Raw genomic sequence first — 18910 nt, 5'->3', positions numbered from 1 at the left:
ACGCCTGTGGGGGAATATAGGGGCCGATAGGGGGGCCTATGGCGCAGCACAAGCGTCTATAGAGGGCCTATAGGGGCAATGGAGGTCGATAGAGGGCCTATGAGGCAGCACAGGGACCTATAGGGGGCTGTGGATAGCTGGAATGGAGGATAGGAGGTTATGCAGGACCTGAGGGGGGGTACAGGAACTTATAGGGTACCTGTGCGGCATGGGGAGCAGGACTAAGGCAGCCTGTGGGTATATATGGGGAGCTTTGGAGGGCTATAGGGGCTTGGGGAACCTATAGGGGCCCATGGAAGAGTTGTAGGGGGCTATTTGGGCCCTATAGGTGCCCAATGAGGGCTATAGGGACCTATGAGGGAGGTTGTCTGGGCTGGAGAGAGTGTATAGGGGATTAAGGTGGGGCTATAGGAGCCGGTAGGGAAGGTATAGGGGCCGAATAGGTGCTGGGGGTGTGTGCGCATGGGGGCTGGTGGGGGGCTATAGGGACCCATGGGGCTCCTATAGGGGCACTGGGGGGGTCATGAGGAGCCATGGGTGCTATATGGGCCCAGAAGTGAAGGGCTTGGAGGCCAAAGGGGGCTATGGGGAGCTATAGGGACGGGGGTATAGGGGTTAGGGGAGGCCTTTAAGACCTGTGTGGTGTCAGGACCATGTGGTGTCACCCTGTGGTGACGATACCTCCTGGGCTGCTGGGACATGTAGTCCATGTGTTCTAGCACCCCCCCGCCCCCCCTCAGAAAGGGACCCAGGTATCTAGGTGCTCCCTCTCCCTCACCACCAAAAAGGGGACCTAGGTGTCTGGGAAGCCCCCGGAAAGAAACAGGACCAAGGCATCCAGCTGAGACCCCATCACTTTATTAACAGCCTCACAGTGGGGGCACCTGCACCCCCCCCAGAAGGGGCCTCAGGCATCCGTGGGGGGGGCCCAGGTGCCCTGACTCACTCGGGGGGGGGCAGGGCCAGGCGCGCAGGGTCATAGTAGTTGGAGTCAAGCAGCGGCAGCCCCCGCCGCTCCCGCTCCCGCACCTGCAGCTCGGCCTCACGCCGGGCCCACTGCTGCAGCCTGTGGAGGAACATGCTTTCAGGGACCTGGGGGGTCCTAGAGGCCACTACAGCCCGCCCCCCCCAGGCCTCCCACACCCACCTATAGCCCCCCTGGAGCACCACAGTGCCCTATAGGGGGCTATAGCCCCCAAGGTCCCCCCATGGGCTCCTGCAGGCCTGCCACAGTGCCCTGTAGACGCTATAGATCTCTATATCTCTTCGCAGGCTGTTACACATTGGTAGACACCTCCTACGCGTCAGCTTTAAACCAATGTATCTTCTCACAGCTTCCAACAAAACCCCACATGCATTCACATGCCCCTACAGACCGCCACCCCCCCAGCCCTCTTTATCTCCCTATAGGCCCCTATATCCCTTCCTAAACTCCTATAGACCCCCACAGGCCCCCTATAATCCCTCACAGGCCTCTACGGGCCCCCTATAGGTCCCTATACCCCTTTCTAAGCCCGTATAGGTCCCACAGGACCCCTAGGGCTCACTGTAGGCTCCCTATATCCCTTCTTAAGTCCCTAGAGACTCCCATAAACCCCTAGGGGCCCTCTATATAGGCTCCTATAGACCCCCACAGACCCCCTAAGGTCTCCCTATACCTGCTCATAGACCCTTGCAGACCTGCCCCCTAGCTCTCACAGCCCCCAATAGCCCCCATAGGGGCCTTCTATACCCTCCCATAGGCTCCTATAGACCCTCACAGACTTGTCCCCAGGCTCCCACAGACCTCACATAGCCCCCATAGGGGCCCTCTATACCCTCCCACAGGCCCCCCTATAGGCTTTCCCTGAGCCTTCTGCAGAGCCCCCCCAGGCCCCTACCCCCTGTGCGTTAAGGAGGATCCCGGAGGCCAGGCTCCCCCCTCACCCATAGTCAGGCAGGTAATGGAGGAACACGCTGCCAAGGACGATGGCGAGAGAGATGCCGGTAAAGAAGACGGCTCGCATGTTGAGAACGTCCACATCAGGGTCCTCCGAGAAGCCGTGGTAATCGGGGTTCTGGTGGCACCCGGGCACTTGGGTCACCCACTGCCAGACCCTGGGGTCCAGCCCCCTCCCCCATTCCATGAAACCCTTTTCCCTCCCTTCCTTTAACTCCTGTAAGCCACCCATAGCCACGCCCACACGGTTTGGCTCCGCCCCAAGGACGCACACCCTCACAGACCACGCCCCCTCACGTAAGACCCGCCCCCAGCCTTCAAGCCCCGCCTACTCGGCCAAGCGGCATCCCTAGTATAAACCCCCGTTTCTTGCCCAAGCCCCGCCCTTTCTGCTCCTGACCACGCCCCTTCCTCAAAGCCCTGCCCCTTTAACCCTGGGCCACCACCCGTCCCTACAAGCCCCGCCCCCTTCACTAGCCGCGCACTCTCCCGGCCCCATCCACCTTCTTTTGGGCTAATGCCATTGGCTCCTCATGGTGGGGTTCGGCCCCCAGCGGCGCCGGCGGCACCATCACGGCCCCGGACGGCCCCGCCGAGCGGCCGCGCACTCCGACCCGCAGAGCCCGCAGCGCCCTCCCCAGCGCCGCCATCTTCTCCACTGAAGTACCTCCCACCCACTGCCGCCTCTTCCGGGCGCCCGCCTGGCCAATCAGAGAGAGCTGCCGCGCCAGCCCTCTCTGGTGGTTGGTTGGAGCGCGGCGGCGTCCCGCCCCCGTGCCGCAACCGCCGGGTGGCTCCGCCTCCGTACAGCGCACATCCAATCAGAGACCGGCGCTGACACCCTCGAACCAACCGGAGCCGTTGTCCCGCCTTCTCCTGTCGTTTTGAGAGTGGCTCCGCCTCCCCTGCTCACAGCCAATCAGAAACTGCCGCCGTTTCGCTGGAGCCCCGCCCCAGTCCTTTCCACCTCCCCTCAGGGCTGGCCCCGCCGTCCCTGGCGCAGACCAATGACAAGGGTGACTGAGCGGATGGGCGGATATATCGACCAATGGTGAAGGGGCGGGGGCGGGCGCCCGCGCGCGGGGCGGGCCGGGCGCGTGGAGGTGCCGCCATTTTGCTGGTGGGGAGCGGCAGCGGCGGAGCGGCACGGACAGGTCGGGGCCTACCGGGGCGGGGCCGGGCCGGGCCTACCGGTACCGGGGCGGGGCGGGGCGGGGCGGGGAGGGACGGGACCTACCGGGGCCCCTGGCGCAAGCGGGGGTTGGATGGCGAGGGGCAGGGTCTCATATGCTAATTAGTGGGCGGGGCACGACGAGGGTCTTCATTGCTTTGTTTTTGTCTGGGGCACGTCCCAGTGTCTCCCAGTTCATCCCCTTTACCTCCCAGTGCGTTTCCCGTTACTCCCAGGGCCTCCCACTTCATTCCAGTGCCTCCCCAGTTACTCCCAGGGCCTTTCAGTACCTCCCAGTTCATTCCAGTGCCTCCGCAGTTAACCCCAGGTCCTCCCACTTCATTCTAGTGCCTCTCCAGTTACCCCCAGTGCCTCCCAGTTCTTCCCACTTCATTCTAGTGCCTCCCCGCTTATCCTCAGGGCCTTACAATATCATCTGGATTCTCCCAGTGTTCCCCAGTTCCCTCCTAGTTCCTCCCTGGTTCATCCCAGTCACTCCCAGTCCCCCTGAATGCCGAACCCGTCCAGTTTATCCTGGTTTGTTCCAGTGCCTCCCCAGGTCATCCCAGTCTTTCCCAGTGATGCTGACTGCGTTGCTCCCCAGTGCTTTCCAGTAGCTCCCAGTGCTGTCTGTCCAGTTGCCCCCCGATGACTCCTAGTAGCTCCCAGTGCTGCCTGATTGCCCCCCAATGCCTCCTAGCAGCTCCCAGTGCTGTCCAGTTGGCCCCCAGTGCCTGCCAAGTACTCCTTCAGTTCCTCGTTGTCCTTCCCAGTACCCCCCAGTTTCACCCTACCCCCTCTCGGTTCCTGACAGTTTTCCATTCACTGTCCCCTACAGGTACCAGCACCATGGAGTATGAACGCAGGTAGGGGGGCCAGGGGGACCCCAACACTGGGGACAGTGTGTGTGACATTTGGGGATCTTGCACAGTGGGAGGGGACCCCTTGGGGGGACGTTTTGGGCACCCTCAAGGGGGATGTTTTGGGACCCCTGAGGGGGGTGGGGATGTTGGGGCACCCCTGGGGGGTGAGGGACATTGGGAGACCCCAGGTGAGGGCTGGAACATTTGGGGTCCCCCTGACTCCCTCCCCTGTCTTGCAGGGGGGGCCGTGGGGACCGGACTGGACGCTATGGAGGGGCCCCCGCCCCCCCTGATGAAGGGTCCCGCACTCAGCGGGATCACGACTATCGCGACATGGATTATCGTGGCTATGGTGGCCCCCCCGAGGGGCCCCCTGCCCCTGGAACCCCCCCTCAGGTTGGTGCTGGATATGGGGGTCCTCCCCCAGACACCCGGGTCCCCCCTTCACCTGACCCCCACCATCTCTCCTCCCCCCCAGGCCTCCTATGAGGGCTCGGATCACCCCCGGAAGCGGGACCCTGCCCCAGCCCCCCCAGTGTTGCCGTTTGGTGCCGATAGCGACTACCGGGACCAGGACTACCGGCCGGAGGCGGCTGAGGAGGAGCCGCGGGCCAGCACCATCGTCATGCTCCGCATGCTGCCCCAGGCTGCCACCGAGAATGATGTAAGCCCCGCCTCCTTCCGAGGGGGACACGCCCCCTACGCTGAGCCCCGCCTCCTTCTGGGGACACACACCCCCTGTGCTGAGCCCCGCCTCCTTCTGGGGACACACACCCCCTGTGCTGAGCCCCGCCTCCTTCTGGGGACACACACCCCCTGTGCTGAGCCCCGCCTCCTTTTGGGGACACACGGCTCCTGCGCTGAGCCCCGCCTCCTTTTGGGGACACGCCCCCTGCACTGAGCCCCGCCTCCTTTTGGGGACACACGGCTCCTGCGCTGAGCCCCGCCTCCTTTTGGGGACACGCCCCCTGCGCTGAGCCCCGCCTCCTTTTGGGGACACGCCCCCTGCGCTGAGCCCCGCCTCCTTTTGGGGACACATGCCCCCTGCGCTGAGCCCCGCCTCCTTTTGGGGACACACGCCCCCTGTGCTGAGCCCCGCCTCCTTTTGGGGACACACGCCCCCTGCACTGAGCCCCGCCTCCTTCGGAGCAGGACACGCCCCCTGCACTGAGCCCCGCCTCTTTCCGAGGCTTTTAAATGCCGCCTCATGGCTGTGGTAGGGTCTGGTGGCTGGCTGTCAGGTTCCCTTTGATCTGCCGCACCCTTCCCTGGCCACGCCCCCTTCCACAAGCCACGCCCCTTTACCTTCAGGCCACACCCCGTCGGGAAGGCACCCATCTCAGAGGCTGGGACCTGGGGTCCCCCCGGGTGCCTGGATCCCCCTCAGGAGACATTATGGAGGTTCTTGCTTGGGATCGGCGGGGTTTAGGGGTGGCCCAAACGCACTCTGGGTGCCTGCCCCACCCCCCCCGGGTCCTGCTGATGTTGGGGGTCTTGTCGCGTGTCCCCCCCAGATCCGGGCGCAGCTGCAGGCGCAGGGGGTGCAGCCTCGTGAAGTGCGACTGATGCGCAACAAGTCATCAGGTGAGTGGGGGGGAGGGGGCGGGGGGGCAGGTCCCCTTTTATTGGGGGAGGGGTGGGCGCCCAGGCAGCTCGGTCCTTTTTGAGGGTGGGGGTACCTAGATGCCCAGGTCTCTTTTTAGGGGTATCCACCTGCTTGGATGCCTTGGGAACAGGGTTGGGTCCCTGTCCTGCCATGCTGGGGGGCACCCAGGGGTGCTGAGCCCATCCCCAGGAAAACGCAAGGGTGCTGGTCCTGTTCACAGGGAGCACCCAGGGGTGCCAGTCACATCTCTAGGGGCACCCAGGGGTGCTTGTACCAGAACTGGGGGGCACGCAGGGCTCTGGCCCCATCTCTAGGAGCACCCAGGGGTGCTGTGCCAAATTTAGGGGGCACCTAGGCATGCTGGTCCTGTCCCCAGGAGCACCCAGGGGTGCTGTGCCTAACTTAGGGGGCACCCAGGGGTGCCAGTCCTATCCCTAGGGGCACCCAGGGGTGCTGTGCTGCACTTGGGGGGCACCCAGGGGTGCCCGTCCTCTCCCCAGGGGCACCCAGGGGTGCTGGTCTCATTTCTAGGAGCACCCAGGGGTGCTGGTCCTGTCCCCAGGGAGCACCCAGGGGTGCTGCGCCGGACTTGCGGGGCACCCAGGGGTGCCAATCCCCTCCTCAGGAGCACCCAGGGGTGCTGGTCCCGTCCCCAGGGGCACCCAGGGGTGCCGGTCCTAGCTGTAGGAGCACCCAGGGGTGCTGATCCTGTTTCTCGGGGGCACCCAGGGGTGCTGCGCCAGACCTGGGGGGCACCCAGGGGTGCCAGTCCCACACCCAAGGGGCACCCAGGGGTGCTGGAGCCCTTCCCAGGAGCACCCAGGGGTGCTGTGCCACACAGATGGGGTACCCAGGGGTGCCTGGCACAGACCCAAGGGGTACCCAGGGGTGCCAGAGCCATAGCTGGTGGCACCCAAGGGTGCCCACCCCTTGCCCAGGAGCACCCAGGGGTGCTGACCGAGAGCCAAGGGGCACCCAGGGGTGCCGGTCCAGTCCCCGGGGGCACCCAGGGGTGCCTGTCATCTGGCCAAGGGGCTCCCAGGGGTGCCAGACCCTTCCCCAGGAGCACCCAGGGGTGCTGGTCCCATCCCCAGGGGCACTCAGGGGTGCCAATCCCACATCTTGGGGGCACCCAGGGGTGCCTGTCTTCTGCCCAAGGGGCACCCGGGGGTGCTAGACCCGTGTAAGGCAGCACCTGTGGGTGTTCATCCTCTTTCCAGGACAACCCAGGGGTGCTGTGCCCTACCCAGGGGGCACCCAGGGGTGCCTGTACCCTATGTAGGGGACCCTTCACAAGTACCTGTAGGAGTTAGTAGTTTATTTAAGAAGCCCCAGAGGGGGTCCAGGAGCACCCATGGGTGCCCATCCCCACCCCAGAGGGTGCCAGGAGCACTCATGGGTGCATATACCCAAGCCAGGGGTTTCTAGGGGTGCCTGTACCCAACCCAGGGAGGTACCGGGAGCACCCATGGGTGCCCATCCCCACCCCAGAGGATTCTGGGGGTACCCATACCATACCCAGGGGGGCTGGGGGCACCCATGGGTGCTCTTCCTGACACCCCCCCGGCTCCTTCCAGGTCAGAGCCGTGGCTTCGCCTTTGTGGAGTTTAACCACGTCCAGGACGCAGCGCGGTGGATGGACGCCAACCAGGTCGCTGCCGGGACGCCCGGGTCCCTGCCGGGGGGGCGGAGGGGTGGGGGTGACCAGTCCGGACACCTGGGTCCCTTTCGGGAGGTGGGAGGAGCCTCCCGGATGCCGGGGTCCCCCCCCGGACGCTGGGGTTCCCCCCAATGCTGGGGTCCCACCCTGGACACTGCGGTTCCCTCTGCGGTGGTTAACGGGTTTAATGGTTTGTACTGGTGGCACTGGATGCCTGGGTCCCCTTCTTCTTCCTTGCGGTTGCGTGACCTTTGTGCGAGAGCCTTGTGCAAGAGCCTCGTATGACCCCCGTGCAACCCTTGTGCAAGCCCTTGTGCACTCCATGTGAGACTTGTGTGCTCTTATGCAAGTGCCACGCTCAACACTTGTGTGCCCTCGTGCGAGGCCCTGTTGTGACTCTCGTGTGAGCTCTTGTACAAGCTCTGCAAGACCCTCATGTGACCCTTGTGCAATGTTTGTGCAAGCCCTTGTGCATTCCTGTGTGAGACCCTTGTGCAAGCACCGTGCGTGACCCTCATGCACCCTCGTGTGAGAGCTTTGGGTGGATTTCATGCGAGACTCTTGTGCAAGATCCTTGTGTGACCTTTGTGTGAGCTTTTCTGCACCCTTGCGAGAAGTGAGAAACCATCGTGCCCCTTATGTGACACCCTTGTGCAAGCTCTCAGCCACTCTTACGTGAAACTTCTGTGCACTGTTGTGTGAGATTCTTACATGATCTTCATCAAGCCCTTACGCACCGTTGCACAAGTGCCATGGGAGACTTTGTGCACTTTTGTATGAGGCCCTTGTGCACCCTGGTACAAGCTCCTTGGGCGAGCAGCGGGAGAGCCTTGGGAGAGCCCTGTGCGACACTTGTGCACTCACGCAAGCTTTGGTGCAAGGGCTACATGAGACTGAGTGTGAACCCGGGTGCCTCCTCGTGAACCCTTCTGCGAGCCCTCGCGCCCCTTGGTGCAAGCCCTCGTGCAAGCCCTTGTGCAAGCCCTGCTGTGATGGCCGTGCGAGCCCCCGTGCGAGCCCCCGTGCAAGCCTTGATATGAGCCCTTGTGTAAGCTCAGGTGCGAAGCCTCATGTTCTCTTGTGCGAGACCTGTGCGACAGGTGGGGCGAGCCCTGGTGCCCCCTCATGCGAGCCCCAGTGCAAGGGCCGTGTGACCCCTGGTGCAAGCCTTGTTGTGAGCCCTTGTGCAGGTTCTGGTGTGGAGCCCTGTGTCCTCTTGTGCGAGCTGTGGTGTGAGGGCAGCGCGGGGGTGGGGTGCAAGCCCTTGTGTGAGCTCTCGTGCCCCCCTTTCGCAAGCCCTCGTGCGAGCCCTGGTGCCCCCACAGTCAAGCTCTGGTGCCCACCACTATGAGCCCTGGTGCAAGCTCTCGTACAAGCCCCCATGCAAGTCCTGGTGCCATATGATGTGCCCCTTTTTTGCAAGCCCTGGTGCGAGCCCTGGTGCCCTGTTGTGTATCTCTGGTGCAAGCTTTCATGCCTCCTGGTGCAAGCCATTGTGCGAGTCCTCGTGCCCCACTTTAGCGAGCCCTGGTGCCTCCTGGTGCAAGTCCTGGTGCCAGCCCTCATGCAGACCCCTGTGCCCCTCGGTATGAACCGTAGCGTGAGCCCTGGTGCCCCCTGGTGCGAGCCCTCACACAAGAGCAGTGTCAGGGTGGGTGTGAACCCTGGTGCATGCCTGGTGCAAACCCTCGCGAACACTTCTGTATGAGCTCTGGCGCCGTCCTCATGAAGCCTCGTGCCAGCCCTGCTGCCCTCCCCGGCGTGAACTCTGTTCTAAGCCCTGGTGCAGCTCTCACGCCCCCCTCGTGTGAGCCCTCACGCGAGCGTGCGCCCCTCACCTTTTTTTCCCCTCTGCAGCAAGGGCTGAGCTTGCTGGGGCAGCGCGTCTCCCTCCACTACAGCGACCCCAAGCCCAAGATCAATGAGGACTGGCTCTGTGCCAAGGTGGGGGGCTCTGGGGGTGTGTCTAGGGACAAGAGGGGGTCCTTGAGGGTTTGGGGGGGCTTTAGAGGGTCCTTGGAGGGTCCGGGGGGGGGGGGTGTCTTGGGATTTTTAGAGGGTCTTGGGAGGGTTCTAGGGGAAGTCTAAGAGGGTTCCAGGGAGCTTATGGGGGTCTTGGTGGGAGTTGGGGGTTCTGTGGGGAGAGCTGGGGGGTCTAGGAGGTTCTTGGGGGGCTTATGGGGGTGTTGGGGTGAGTTTAGGGGATCCAGGGGGTGTCTTGGGAAGGTCTGGGGGAGATTTGGGGGTCCTAGGAGGGTGTTGGGGGTTGTGGGTGGGCATGGGGGTGCGGGGGGGGATTTTGGGGTGCGATGAGGGTTATTTTGGTGTCTGGCAGTGTGGGGTGCAGAACTTCAAGCGGCGGGAGAAATGCTTCAAGTGTGGTGTCCCCAAAGCTGGTGAGTCACCCCAAAACCCCCTGATGTCACCACAGTCCCTTGCGTGCTCCCCCAGGCATCCCAAAACTCCATTGGAGTCCCTTAAGCTGCCCCAAAACTACCTTTTTTTCACCCCAAAACTATTGGGGTCCCCCCCAAGCATCCAGGGGATTCCCCAAACTCACTGTTCTCTTCCCAGAAATACCGTGAGTGTCCCCAAAACTGCCCTTGGGGGGTCCCAAAGCCAGGAGGGAGTCCCCCGAAGTGCTGATGGGAGGGGGGAAGGAATTTGGGGGTGAATTAGGGGATTTGGGTGCTCAGTTAATGAATTTGGGGGGGACAGGGGACGGAAATGTTGGGGTTGGTGGGTGATTTTAGGGTTCAACAGCCCTGCTTTGGGCGCTGATGACCAAATTTGGGCGTTGAGCTATGAAATTTTGGGGTTCCTCCACAACACTTGTAGTTCAACCACCCCATTTTGGGGTTCTGCCACTGAGCAGAGGGCACCGGGGGGTTGTGTGTGTTTTGGGGTGCAGAAGCCGAGCAGCGAGGTCCTGGGGGGCCACGGCCGGAGCTGGTGCCAGGTGGGGGGGGGCTGCTACCCCTCCCTCAACCCTATGGCCCTACCCTGGGGGGGACCCCTGGTGGAACCCAAGGTGGGACTGAGCCTGGAGCTGATAACGCCAATGACAGTGAGTAGGGGGGGGGGTCTGGGGGGATTTGGGGGTGCCCTGAGGGGGCTGTGAAGGTCCTCGGAGGGGGCTAAGGGAGTTCTTGGGGTGTCTTGGGGGTTATGGGACAGTCTTGGGGAGGTTTGGGGGGCATCTGGGGGACATGGGGTGTCTTCATGTAGTTATGGGGGTCCTGAGGGGCCTAAAGTGTGTGTGTGTGTGTCTTGGGGACTTGCAGGGGGGTCTGGAACAGCTAAGGTGGGTCTTAGGGGGTTCGGGGGGGGGGGTCTGGTTGTCTGGGGGCTGCTAAGGGGCTTCATGGGGGAGCCCAGGGATGTTATAGTGGTCCAGGGAGGTGTTATGGGGGTCTTGGGGGGGTTAATGGGGGGGTCCTGGAGGTTTTAGGGGGGTCTGGAGGGGCTGAGGTGGGCCTTCAGGGTTCCTGGGGGGTTGTGGAAGTGTTACAGGGATTGGGAGGGGTCTGGGGGGGGGGAGTTACACGGGTCCAGGGAGGTGCTATGGGGGTCCTGTGGGGATTAAAGGATTCTTGGGTTAAGGAGGTTCCTGGGGGGCTTTAGGGTGTCCTGGGAGGGTATTATAGAGGTCTTGGCGGGGGGGGGTGTCTCCCACAGACACCTGAGTTCCCTCCCTCCCTGCCTGCCCCCACCCAGCCATCATCCTGCGGAACCTGCACCCCCAGAGCAGCCTGGAGTCCATCCTGGCCGCCCTCGCCCCCTTCGCCGCCCTCTCGGCCGCCAACGTCCGCGTCATCAAGGACAGACAGACCCAGCTCAACCGGGGCTTTGCCTTCGTCCAGCTCGCCACCATTGTGGTGTGTGCCCCGGGGGCCTGGCACCCTGCGATAGGGTGCCCTGGGGGGGTGGGACCCTTCTATAGGGTGCCCCGGGGGCATGGGACCCTGCTATAGGGTGCCCTGGGGGGGTGGGACACTTCTGTAGTGTGCCCTGGGGGGGGTGGGATGCTCCTATAGGGTGCCTTTAATGTGTGGGATCCTTCTATAGGGTGCCTTGGGTGCGTGGGATTATTTATGGGGTCCCCTGGGTACATGAGACATTTTTGGGGGTGCCCCACATAGCTTGGCTCCTTCCTAGGCACCTTGGTTCCTTTTTGATGGGGCAGCCAGGTGGCAGGGTCCCTGGTGTGGGGTTGCCTGATGCAGGGGTGTCCCATGTCGTCGTGTCCCCCCCCCCGGACACCTGGACCCCCCCAGACGCCTGGGTTCGCCCACAGGAGGCCTCCCAGCTGCTGCAGATGCTGCAGGCCCTGCATCCCCCGCTCCACATTGACGGCAAGAGCATCAACGTGGAGTTTGCCAAAGGCTCCAAGCGGTGAGGTCTTGGCCCCGGCCCCGCCCCCTGCCCCATCCCACAAACCCCGCCCCTGAACCATAGGCTCCACTCCCCGCCCTTAGGTCCCACCCCCCCAGCAGGTCCCGCTATATGGAACCCACTTGGGGGGGGGGGGGACACAAGCCACGCCTTCTGCTGCTAAGCCATACCCCTTAACCACAAGCCACACCCCTAAGCCCCAAGCTCCACCCCCAAGCTATAGGCTCCGCCTTCTTCCCTGATGTCCTGCCCCCAGCAAGCCCCATCTATGGAACATCTGGGGGACCCTCAGGCCCCGTCCCTGGCCACAAGCCCCGCCCACAAGCCCCACCCACGAGCACTAAGCCCTGCCCCCAGATACCCCCCGCCTATCAAAGGACCCCCCAGGCTGTCCCAGAGAGCCCTAAGCCCCAGCTGCAACCTGCAGCCACGCCCCTTGGTCCCCAGACACGCCCCCACTGCCCTTAAGCCCCGCCCAGGCAGCAGGCTCCGCTCCTCACCCCTCCCCTTCCCCCGCAGGGAGGGGCAGGGGGCAGGGCCAGGGGAGGGCCCACCCCGCGCCAGCGCCGCCTCCGTGGCCTCTACTGCCATTGCTGCTGCCCAATGGGCACTCTCCCAGGTGGGTGGGGCCGCGGGGGGCGGGGTCAGCAGAGATGGGCAGGGCTGTGGTGGCCCTAAAGGTGGGCGGGGCTTTGGGAGTGGGGCGGGGCTTCATGAGTGGGTCTGCAAGGGGTTGAGTTTGGGCTGTGTAGGGAGGGCTGGGGAGAGGGGCGGGGCTTTCTGAGAAGGGGGCGTGTCCTGAAGTGGCCTTGCCCATTCCCACAGGCTGCGCCGGGGGGAGAGACCACGTGGGCGGGGGGGGAGGAGCCCTCCAGCGACTTCACCAGCTTCTACCAGTCCGAGGAGAGCTTCACCGGCCCTGCCCCCCCTGCTCTCTATGGCTCCGCCTACCTCAAGGGCTCTGCGGCCCCGCCCACCGGGCCCACCCTCGCTGGCCCCACCCCTGCCAAGGCTGATGGCCCCACCCCGGGTGAGTCCCCCTCCCCCCCCCCCCCCAGGACCTAGGCGTATGGGAGACCCTATAGAAGGGGTCACCTGGGCCTGACACCCCCGTCCCCCCCTCCTTACACCCCTCCCCCCCTCCAACCCTCCCCCACCCTCCTTACACCCCTCCCCCCCTCCCCCAGGCACGGAGGAGCCGGCAGTGCTGGACCCCACAGCGGGGGCTGGGGGCACCTTCCCCCGGGCCCCCCCCGGCGCCCCCGCTTACCCCTCCCCTGCTGCCGAGAGCCCTGCTGCGACCCCCCCGGGAGCCCCCACTCAGGTGGGTACCCAAAAAAAGAGGGGGGACCCTAACATTTTTGGAAGGGGTGGGCTCAAAATTGGGAGGGGAGGAAAGGGCACCAAAAGTGGGAGGGTAGAAGGTGATGGGGGGTGGGGAGGGCAAAACTGGGGGGGGGCAAGAGGGAGACCCCAAGGGTGGGGGCAAAATTGGGGGGGTCCCCAAGAGTGGGAGGGCAGAAGGTTGGTGAGGGACCCCCTCAAAATCTGGGGGTTAAAATGGGAGGGGTCCTAAATTTGGGAGGGAGGACCGTGAAAATAGGGGGTCTCCAAAAGGAGGGGGACCCTAAAAATGGGGGGGGTGGGTAATTGGGTGGGGGGACCCCCAAAAAGGGGGTAAATGGGGGGTCTTGGGGCTCCTGGGGTTCAGAGGGGATTTGGGGAGTGGGGGAGTTAATTTTGGGGTGCTCTGCCCCCCTCGCCAGACCTACACGGGGCCCCACAAGGCTGAGACCCCCAACCCAGCCCCCACCGGGCCCCCCCCTGCCGCCCCCCCCAGCTCCGAGCCCTATGGCCAGTACCGTAAGTGGGGGGCATTGAGGGGGTCTCTGGGGGTCTTGGGAAGCGTTGGTGGGGTCCTGGTGGGTCCCAAGGGGGTTTTGGGGGGTCCTGGAGGGTTTGGGGGGCGTGGGGAGGATTGGATGAGCTGAAGGGTTGGGGGGGGGGCTCGGGGTGGGGGGGGGTGTCCTGGGAGTTGGGGGATGCTATCAGGGAGGAGGGCTTGGAGGGGTCTGGGGGGGCTCCTGGATTTTTGGTGGGAGTCCCAAGCTCTTTGGGTGTATCCCATAGTTTGGGGGGGGTCCCAGTATTTTGGGGGGGGGTCTCCATCCCCCCCCCCCCCAATGCCCCCCGGTTCCGTCCCCAGCGGTGCCAGATGTTTCGACCTACCAGTACGACGAGACCTCAGGCTATTACTACGACCCCCTGACTGGGCTCTACTACGACCCCCACTCCCAGGTGGGGGGGGCTGGGGTGCCAGGGGGATTTTGGGGTGCAGTGGGGACTCCCAGGTTCTTCTGGGCAAGCGTTGGGTCAGAAAATGGCAAGTTTGGGCCCAAAAATGTCATTTTAAGGCTGGGGTGGGGTGTGGTGGAAACCTACGATTTTTTGGGTGCTTATTGGGGGTGTTATTTGGGTTCATTAGGGTGCTTTGGGGTGCAGGGGGGAATTTGGGGGTGCAGGAGGCCCCCCCCCAAGGATGTGGCCCTTTCCCATCAGGAAAAATTTTGGCTCAAAACCCTGTGGTTTTGGGGCTGGAAATACCAGTTTAAGGGTGGGTAGGGTTTTGGGGTGAAAACCAGGGATTCTAGGATTATTTTGAGGTTTATTTGAGGGCGGGGGATGTGTTGGGGTGCAGCCCCGCCCCCCCCCGCCAAATCTGTGCAACCCCAGATGGGTGCTGGGAGGCATTTTGGCTTAAAAAAGAGGGAATTTGGGGCATTCGGGGACTTGTTTTGGGGTGCGGGGGGCATTTTGGGGGGCAGGGGGCCGTTTGGGGCTCCCTGGGGTGAATTTGGTGGTCTGGGGGGGGAGTGATTTCTGGGTGACCCCCACCCTGACCCCCCCCGACCCCCACCCAGTACTACTACGACGCGGGGGCAGGGCAGTACCTGTACTGGGATGGGGAGCGCCGCACCTACGTGGCAGCCCCCACTGCTGAGCCCCCCCCCGGACCCCCCGGCACCCCCGGGCCCCCCAAGGAACCCAAGGACAAGAAGGAGAAACACAAGACGAAGACTGCTCAGCAGGTCAGCACCCATGGGTGCTACCACCCAACCACCTACACCTGCGGCACCCTAAATGGGTCTGGGCTGGGGCTGGGGGAGGGTGTCTGCTGGCGCCCCATTCCCACGGGACCTGCCCCCCTCGCCCAGCCCTGGCACCCCAAAAGGACCCCAGCGCCCTGGGGTTGGCTATAGGTGGTGAGAGGACCCATGGGTGCTCCTGGACACTGAGGATAACTCGGGGGTCACCACAGAGCCCAACAGCACCCATGGGTCCCCAGTAGCGCCTGGGGGGGCCAGAGACCCCAGTAGCACCCATGGGTCCCCAGTAGCCCCCGTGGGTCCCCACCCATCCCAGTAGCACCCATGGGTCCTCAGTAGCCCCTGTGGGTCCCCACCCATCCCAGTAGCACCCATGGGTGCCCAGCAGCCCCTGTGGTCCGCACCCATCCCAGTAGCACCCATGGGTGCCCAGCAGCCCCTGTGGGTGCCCACCCATCCCAGCAGCCCCCGTGGGTCCCCACCCATCCCAGTAGCACCCATGGGTGCCCAGCAGCCCCCGTGGGTCCCCACCCATCCCAGTAGCACCCATGGGTGCCCAGCAGCCCCCGTGGGTCCCCACCCATCCCAGTAGCACCCATGGGTGCCCAGCAGCCGCTGTGGGTTCTCACTAGCACCCATGGGTGCATGTGTCCCCCCCCTAACAGCACCCATGGGTGCCCTAGATTGCCAAGGACATGGAGCGGTGGGCGCGCAGCCTGAACAAGCAGCGGGAGAGCGGGCGCAGCGCTGGGCCCCCCCCACCCCCCCGGGAGGACGAGCGGCGAGAGGCTGCTGCTGCTGACGCCGGCTATGCCATCCTGGAGAAGAAGGTGCACCTATGGGTGCTGGGGGGGAGCTGGGTGTTGCCACGGGGGTCTGCGGGGGCTGTATGGGGAGCTGTGGGGTGGGGTGGGTGCTGGTATGTGGGGGGCTTTGGGTTCTGGGGGTGCCGTGGGGAGCTCTGGGTGCTAGTTTCGGTGTGCCGTGGGGGGCTGTGGGTGCTGGTATGTGGGGGGCTGTGGGTGCTGGTTTGTGGGGGGCTGTGGGTGCCATGGGGGGCTATGGGTGCTGGGGGCAATGGGTGCTGCCCATGGGAGGTGCAATGGGAGAGGAGGGGGTCCCTGTGGGACTGCAACACACACCCCATACCTCCTCCGGCACCCACGGGTGCCCCCCTGAACCCCCTCCCCACCACAGGGCGCCCTGGCCGAGCGGCAGCACCCACCCATGGAGCTGCCCAAGCTGGCGAGCGACGAGCGGCTGGTGAGTCTGGGTGCCTGGGCCCATGGGTGCCCCCCAACTCCGCCCTCCTCCCTATTCCTGCCCCTCTCCTCCCCCAAGTGCCTGAATGCCCCAGACCCCCTGGGTGCCCCCTAACCCCCCCTCCCTGTTCCAGAGCCCCCCCCGCGGGCTGGTGGCCGCTTACAGCGGGGAGAGCGAGAGCGAAGAGGAGGGGGAGCGGGGTCCCGAGCGCCCCGGCGAGCCCCTCACCGACTGGCACAAGCTGGCCTGCCTGCTCTGCCGCCGCCAGTTCCCCAGCAAGGAGGCCCTGCTCCGCCACCAGCAGCTCTCCGGGCTGCACAAGGTACCGCAGACCCCCTTCCCCCCCCCCCACCCCCCACCCCCCGAATTTTAGGGGATCCCCTCGGGAGTTGAGGAATTATCCCCCTGTAGCCTGGCAGGGCCACTTCGGGGGGTGTTGTGGCTCTTTTAAGGGGGTTGGGGGGACCCCCTTTGGTGTTTTGGGGATCCCCCGCAGGCATCGGGGGCCCTCCCAGATTGGGGACCCCCTTTGGTGTTTTGGGGATCCCCTGGAGGCATTGGGGGCCCCCCTGAGATGTTGGGGATCCCCTGGAAGTATTGGGGATCCCCTGGAGGCATTGGGGGCCCTCCCAGAGATCTTGGGGATCCCCTTTGGTGTTTTGGGGATCCCCTGGAGGCATTGGGGGCCCTCCCAGAGATCTTGGGGATCCCCTTTGGTGTTTTGGGGACCCCCTGGAGGCATTGGGGGCCCCCCTGAGATGTTGGGGACCCCCTTGAGATGTTGGGGATCCCTTGGAAGTATTTGGGATCCCCTGGAGGCATTGGGGGCCCTCCCAGATTGGGGGCCCGCCTGAGATGTTGGGGACACCCCCAAGATCTTGGGGACCCCCCTGGAAGTATTGGGGATCCCCTGGAGGCATTGGGGACCCCCCCAGTAACAGGTTGTTGTCTCCCAACCCCCCCAGCAAAACCTGGAGCTGCAGCGCCGGAGCCACCCGCCTCCCCCCGAGGGGCTGGACCGGGGCGAGATGGAGGTGGGTGGGGGGGCACCCATGGGTGCTGGGGGGCATCTCTGGGGCTGAGAGAGCACCCATGGGTGTTGGGGGACGGGGGGGCACCCATGGGTGCTGCATGACCCTTGGGGGTGGCTAGGGACACCCATGGGTGCTGGGGGCATCTGGTGAGTGCCCTGAGGGCTCGGGCAGCACCTATGGGTGCTGAGGGGCACCCATGGGTGCTGGGGGTGGGGTGGGCACGCAGGGAGCTGGGGGGCACCCATAGGTGCTGTTTCTACGCCCTAGATGAAGTACCGGGACCGGGCAGCCGAGCGCCGTGAGAAACAGGGGGGTCCCGACACCCCTGAGCCCAAGCGGCGCAAATTCGGGGGACCCCCGGCAACCCCTGGGTGAGCACCCATCACTCCTCCATACCCAGGGGTGCCCCAAGGGGGGGTTGGTGGGGGTGGGCAAAAGTTGGGTGGTGGGGACCCCAAAACTGGGTGCTATGGGGGTGCTCTGGACCTCGAAAAGTGGGTGCTGGAGACTCTAAAAGTGGGTGCTGTGGGCTGGAGGACCCTAAAGTGGGGTGGGGGGACCCCCCAACTGGGTGCTATGGGGTGAGGTACCCCAAAAGTGGGTGCTGGAGACTCTAAAAGTGGGTGCTGAGGGGTGGGGGATGCCAAAAAAGGGTGCTGAGGACCCCAAAGCTGGGTGATACAGGATGGGAGACCCCCACAACTGGGTGCTGGGGACCCCACAACTGGGTGCCATGGGCTGGGGCCCCCCCAAAGTGCGTACCGCAGGCTGGTGGGACCCCAAAACTGGGTGCTGGCGATCTGAAGACGGGTGCTATGGGAGTGGGAGACCCCCAATGGGTGTTGTGGGGCGGTGTCCCGTGTCGTCGTCGTCCCTCCCCCCCCCCCCAGCACCCATGGGTGCGGTGGGGTGACCCTGGGGTGCTGCAGGGAGGTGGAGGGGTCCCTCCTGCGCGAGACCACCCTGGGATGTCGGATGCTGCAGGCGATGGGATGGAAGGAGGGGAGCGGGCTGGGCCGGCGGCGGCCGGAGGTGACACGGGGGGGGGGGGACGACACGATGACAGTGGGGGGGGGGGGGGGGGGGGGACGGGGGGGGGGGGCGATGGGGGGATACGAGGGGGTGGGGGGGGATAAAGGGGGATGGGGGGAAGCAATGGGGAATACAGGGGGATGGGGGGATAAAGGGGGATGGGGGGGACGGGGGGTGGGGGGGGACGGGGGGATACAGGGGGATGTGGGGAGACGGGGGTGGGGGGCTATGTGGAAGGGGGAGGGGGACATGGGACATGAGGGGTTGTAGAGGGGACAGGGGGACGTGGGGGGGATTTGGGGGGACTGAGGGGATGGGATATTTGGGGACCTGGGGGGGGACACATGGGGGGACGAGGGAACATGGCGGGGGGGGGGGGGGGGGTGATGCTCGGGGACATGGCGGGGGTCGCAGCACCCTGACCTCAGGTGACCCCGCTGCCCCCAGGCCCCCGCCCGGCCCCGCCCCGGGGGCGTGACACGCTTCAGCGAAGGACCCTGAGGCTCCACGGAGGCCCCGCCCCTCGCTCAAGCCCCGCCCCTCGCCCAGGCCCTGCCCCCCCCCCCCCCACACTCGGCGACCCTCCCCGAACCGCGATATTTCGCCCCAAAAACGTGGGGTCCCCTCCCCCTCCGTGTCACCCCGGGGTGGGGGCCCCCCCGAGTGGCGCATCTTTCCCCGCCCCCCCCCCCCCCCCCCGGGTGGTTTTTTGGTTTTGGGGGCGGGGGGGGGCGGTGTTTGTTTTGGTTTTTTTTAAATAAACAGGTGAAAAACGGTGGAATTTGGGGCCGTGCAAGGGTGGGGGAGGGGCGCGGGTGGCTGGGTCCCTTGTGGGGGTGG

The 18910-nt window shown here is 64.8% G+C and overlaps 2 protein-coding genes across 2 annotated transcripts; one reads left to right on the top strand and one right to left on the bottom strand.

Annotated features, from left to right (window-relative positions):
* Positions 1–836: 836 nt before the first annotated feature.
* NDUFB11 (NADH:ubiquinone oxidoreductase subunit B11) lies at positions 837–2623 on the bottom strand. Its single transcript, XM_037411544.1, has 3 exons — positions 2443–2623; positions 1927–2057; positions 837–1066 (listed from the first exon to the last, which is right to left on the bottom strand). Exons 1-3 carry the CDS (start codon positions 2587–2589, stop codon positions 943–945), a joined length of 402 nt encoding a protein of 133 aa, XP_037267441.1. The 5' UTR covers positions 2590–2623; the 3' UTR covers positions 837–942.
* Positions 2624–3018: 395 nt separating this feature from the next.
* On the top strand, positions 3019–18776 carry RBM10 (RNA binding motif protein 10). Its single transcript, XM_037411499.1, has 24 exons — positions 3019–3093; positions 3949–3976; positions 4213–4369; positions 4452–4637; positions 5488–5557; positions 7157–7230; positions 9097–9183; positions 9575–9635; positions 10151–10306; positions 10957–11117; positions 11537–11634; positions 12154–12253; positions 12460–12664; positions 12822–12958; positions 13401–13497; positions 13841–13932; positions 14556–14723; positions 15425–15571; positions 15939–16004; positions 16138–16326; positions 16970–17038; positions 17306–17409; positions 17968–18070; positions 18518–18776. The coding sequence occupies exons 2-24, from the start codon at positions 3960–3962 to the stop codon at positions 18569–18571; spliced, it is 2598 nt and encodes an 865-aa protein (XP_037267396.1). The 5' UTR covers positions 3019–3093; positions 3949–3959; the 3' UTR covers positions 18572–18776.
* The last annotated feature ends 134 nt before the right edge of the window (positions 18777–18910 follow it).

Source organism: Falco rusticolus, chromosome 18 (genome assembly GCF_015220075.1).
Source record: "Falco rusticolus isolate bFalRus1 chromosome 18, bFalRus1.pri, whole genome shotgun sequence".
NCBI classification, from domain to species: Eukaryota; Metazoa; Chordata; class Aves; order Falconiformes; family Falconidae; genus Falco; species Falco rusticolus.
This window is presented reverse-complemented; position numbering and strand designations above follow the sequence as displayed.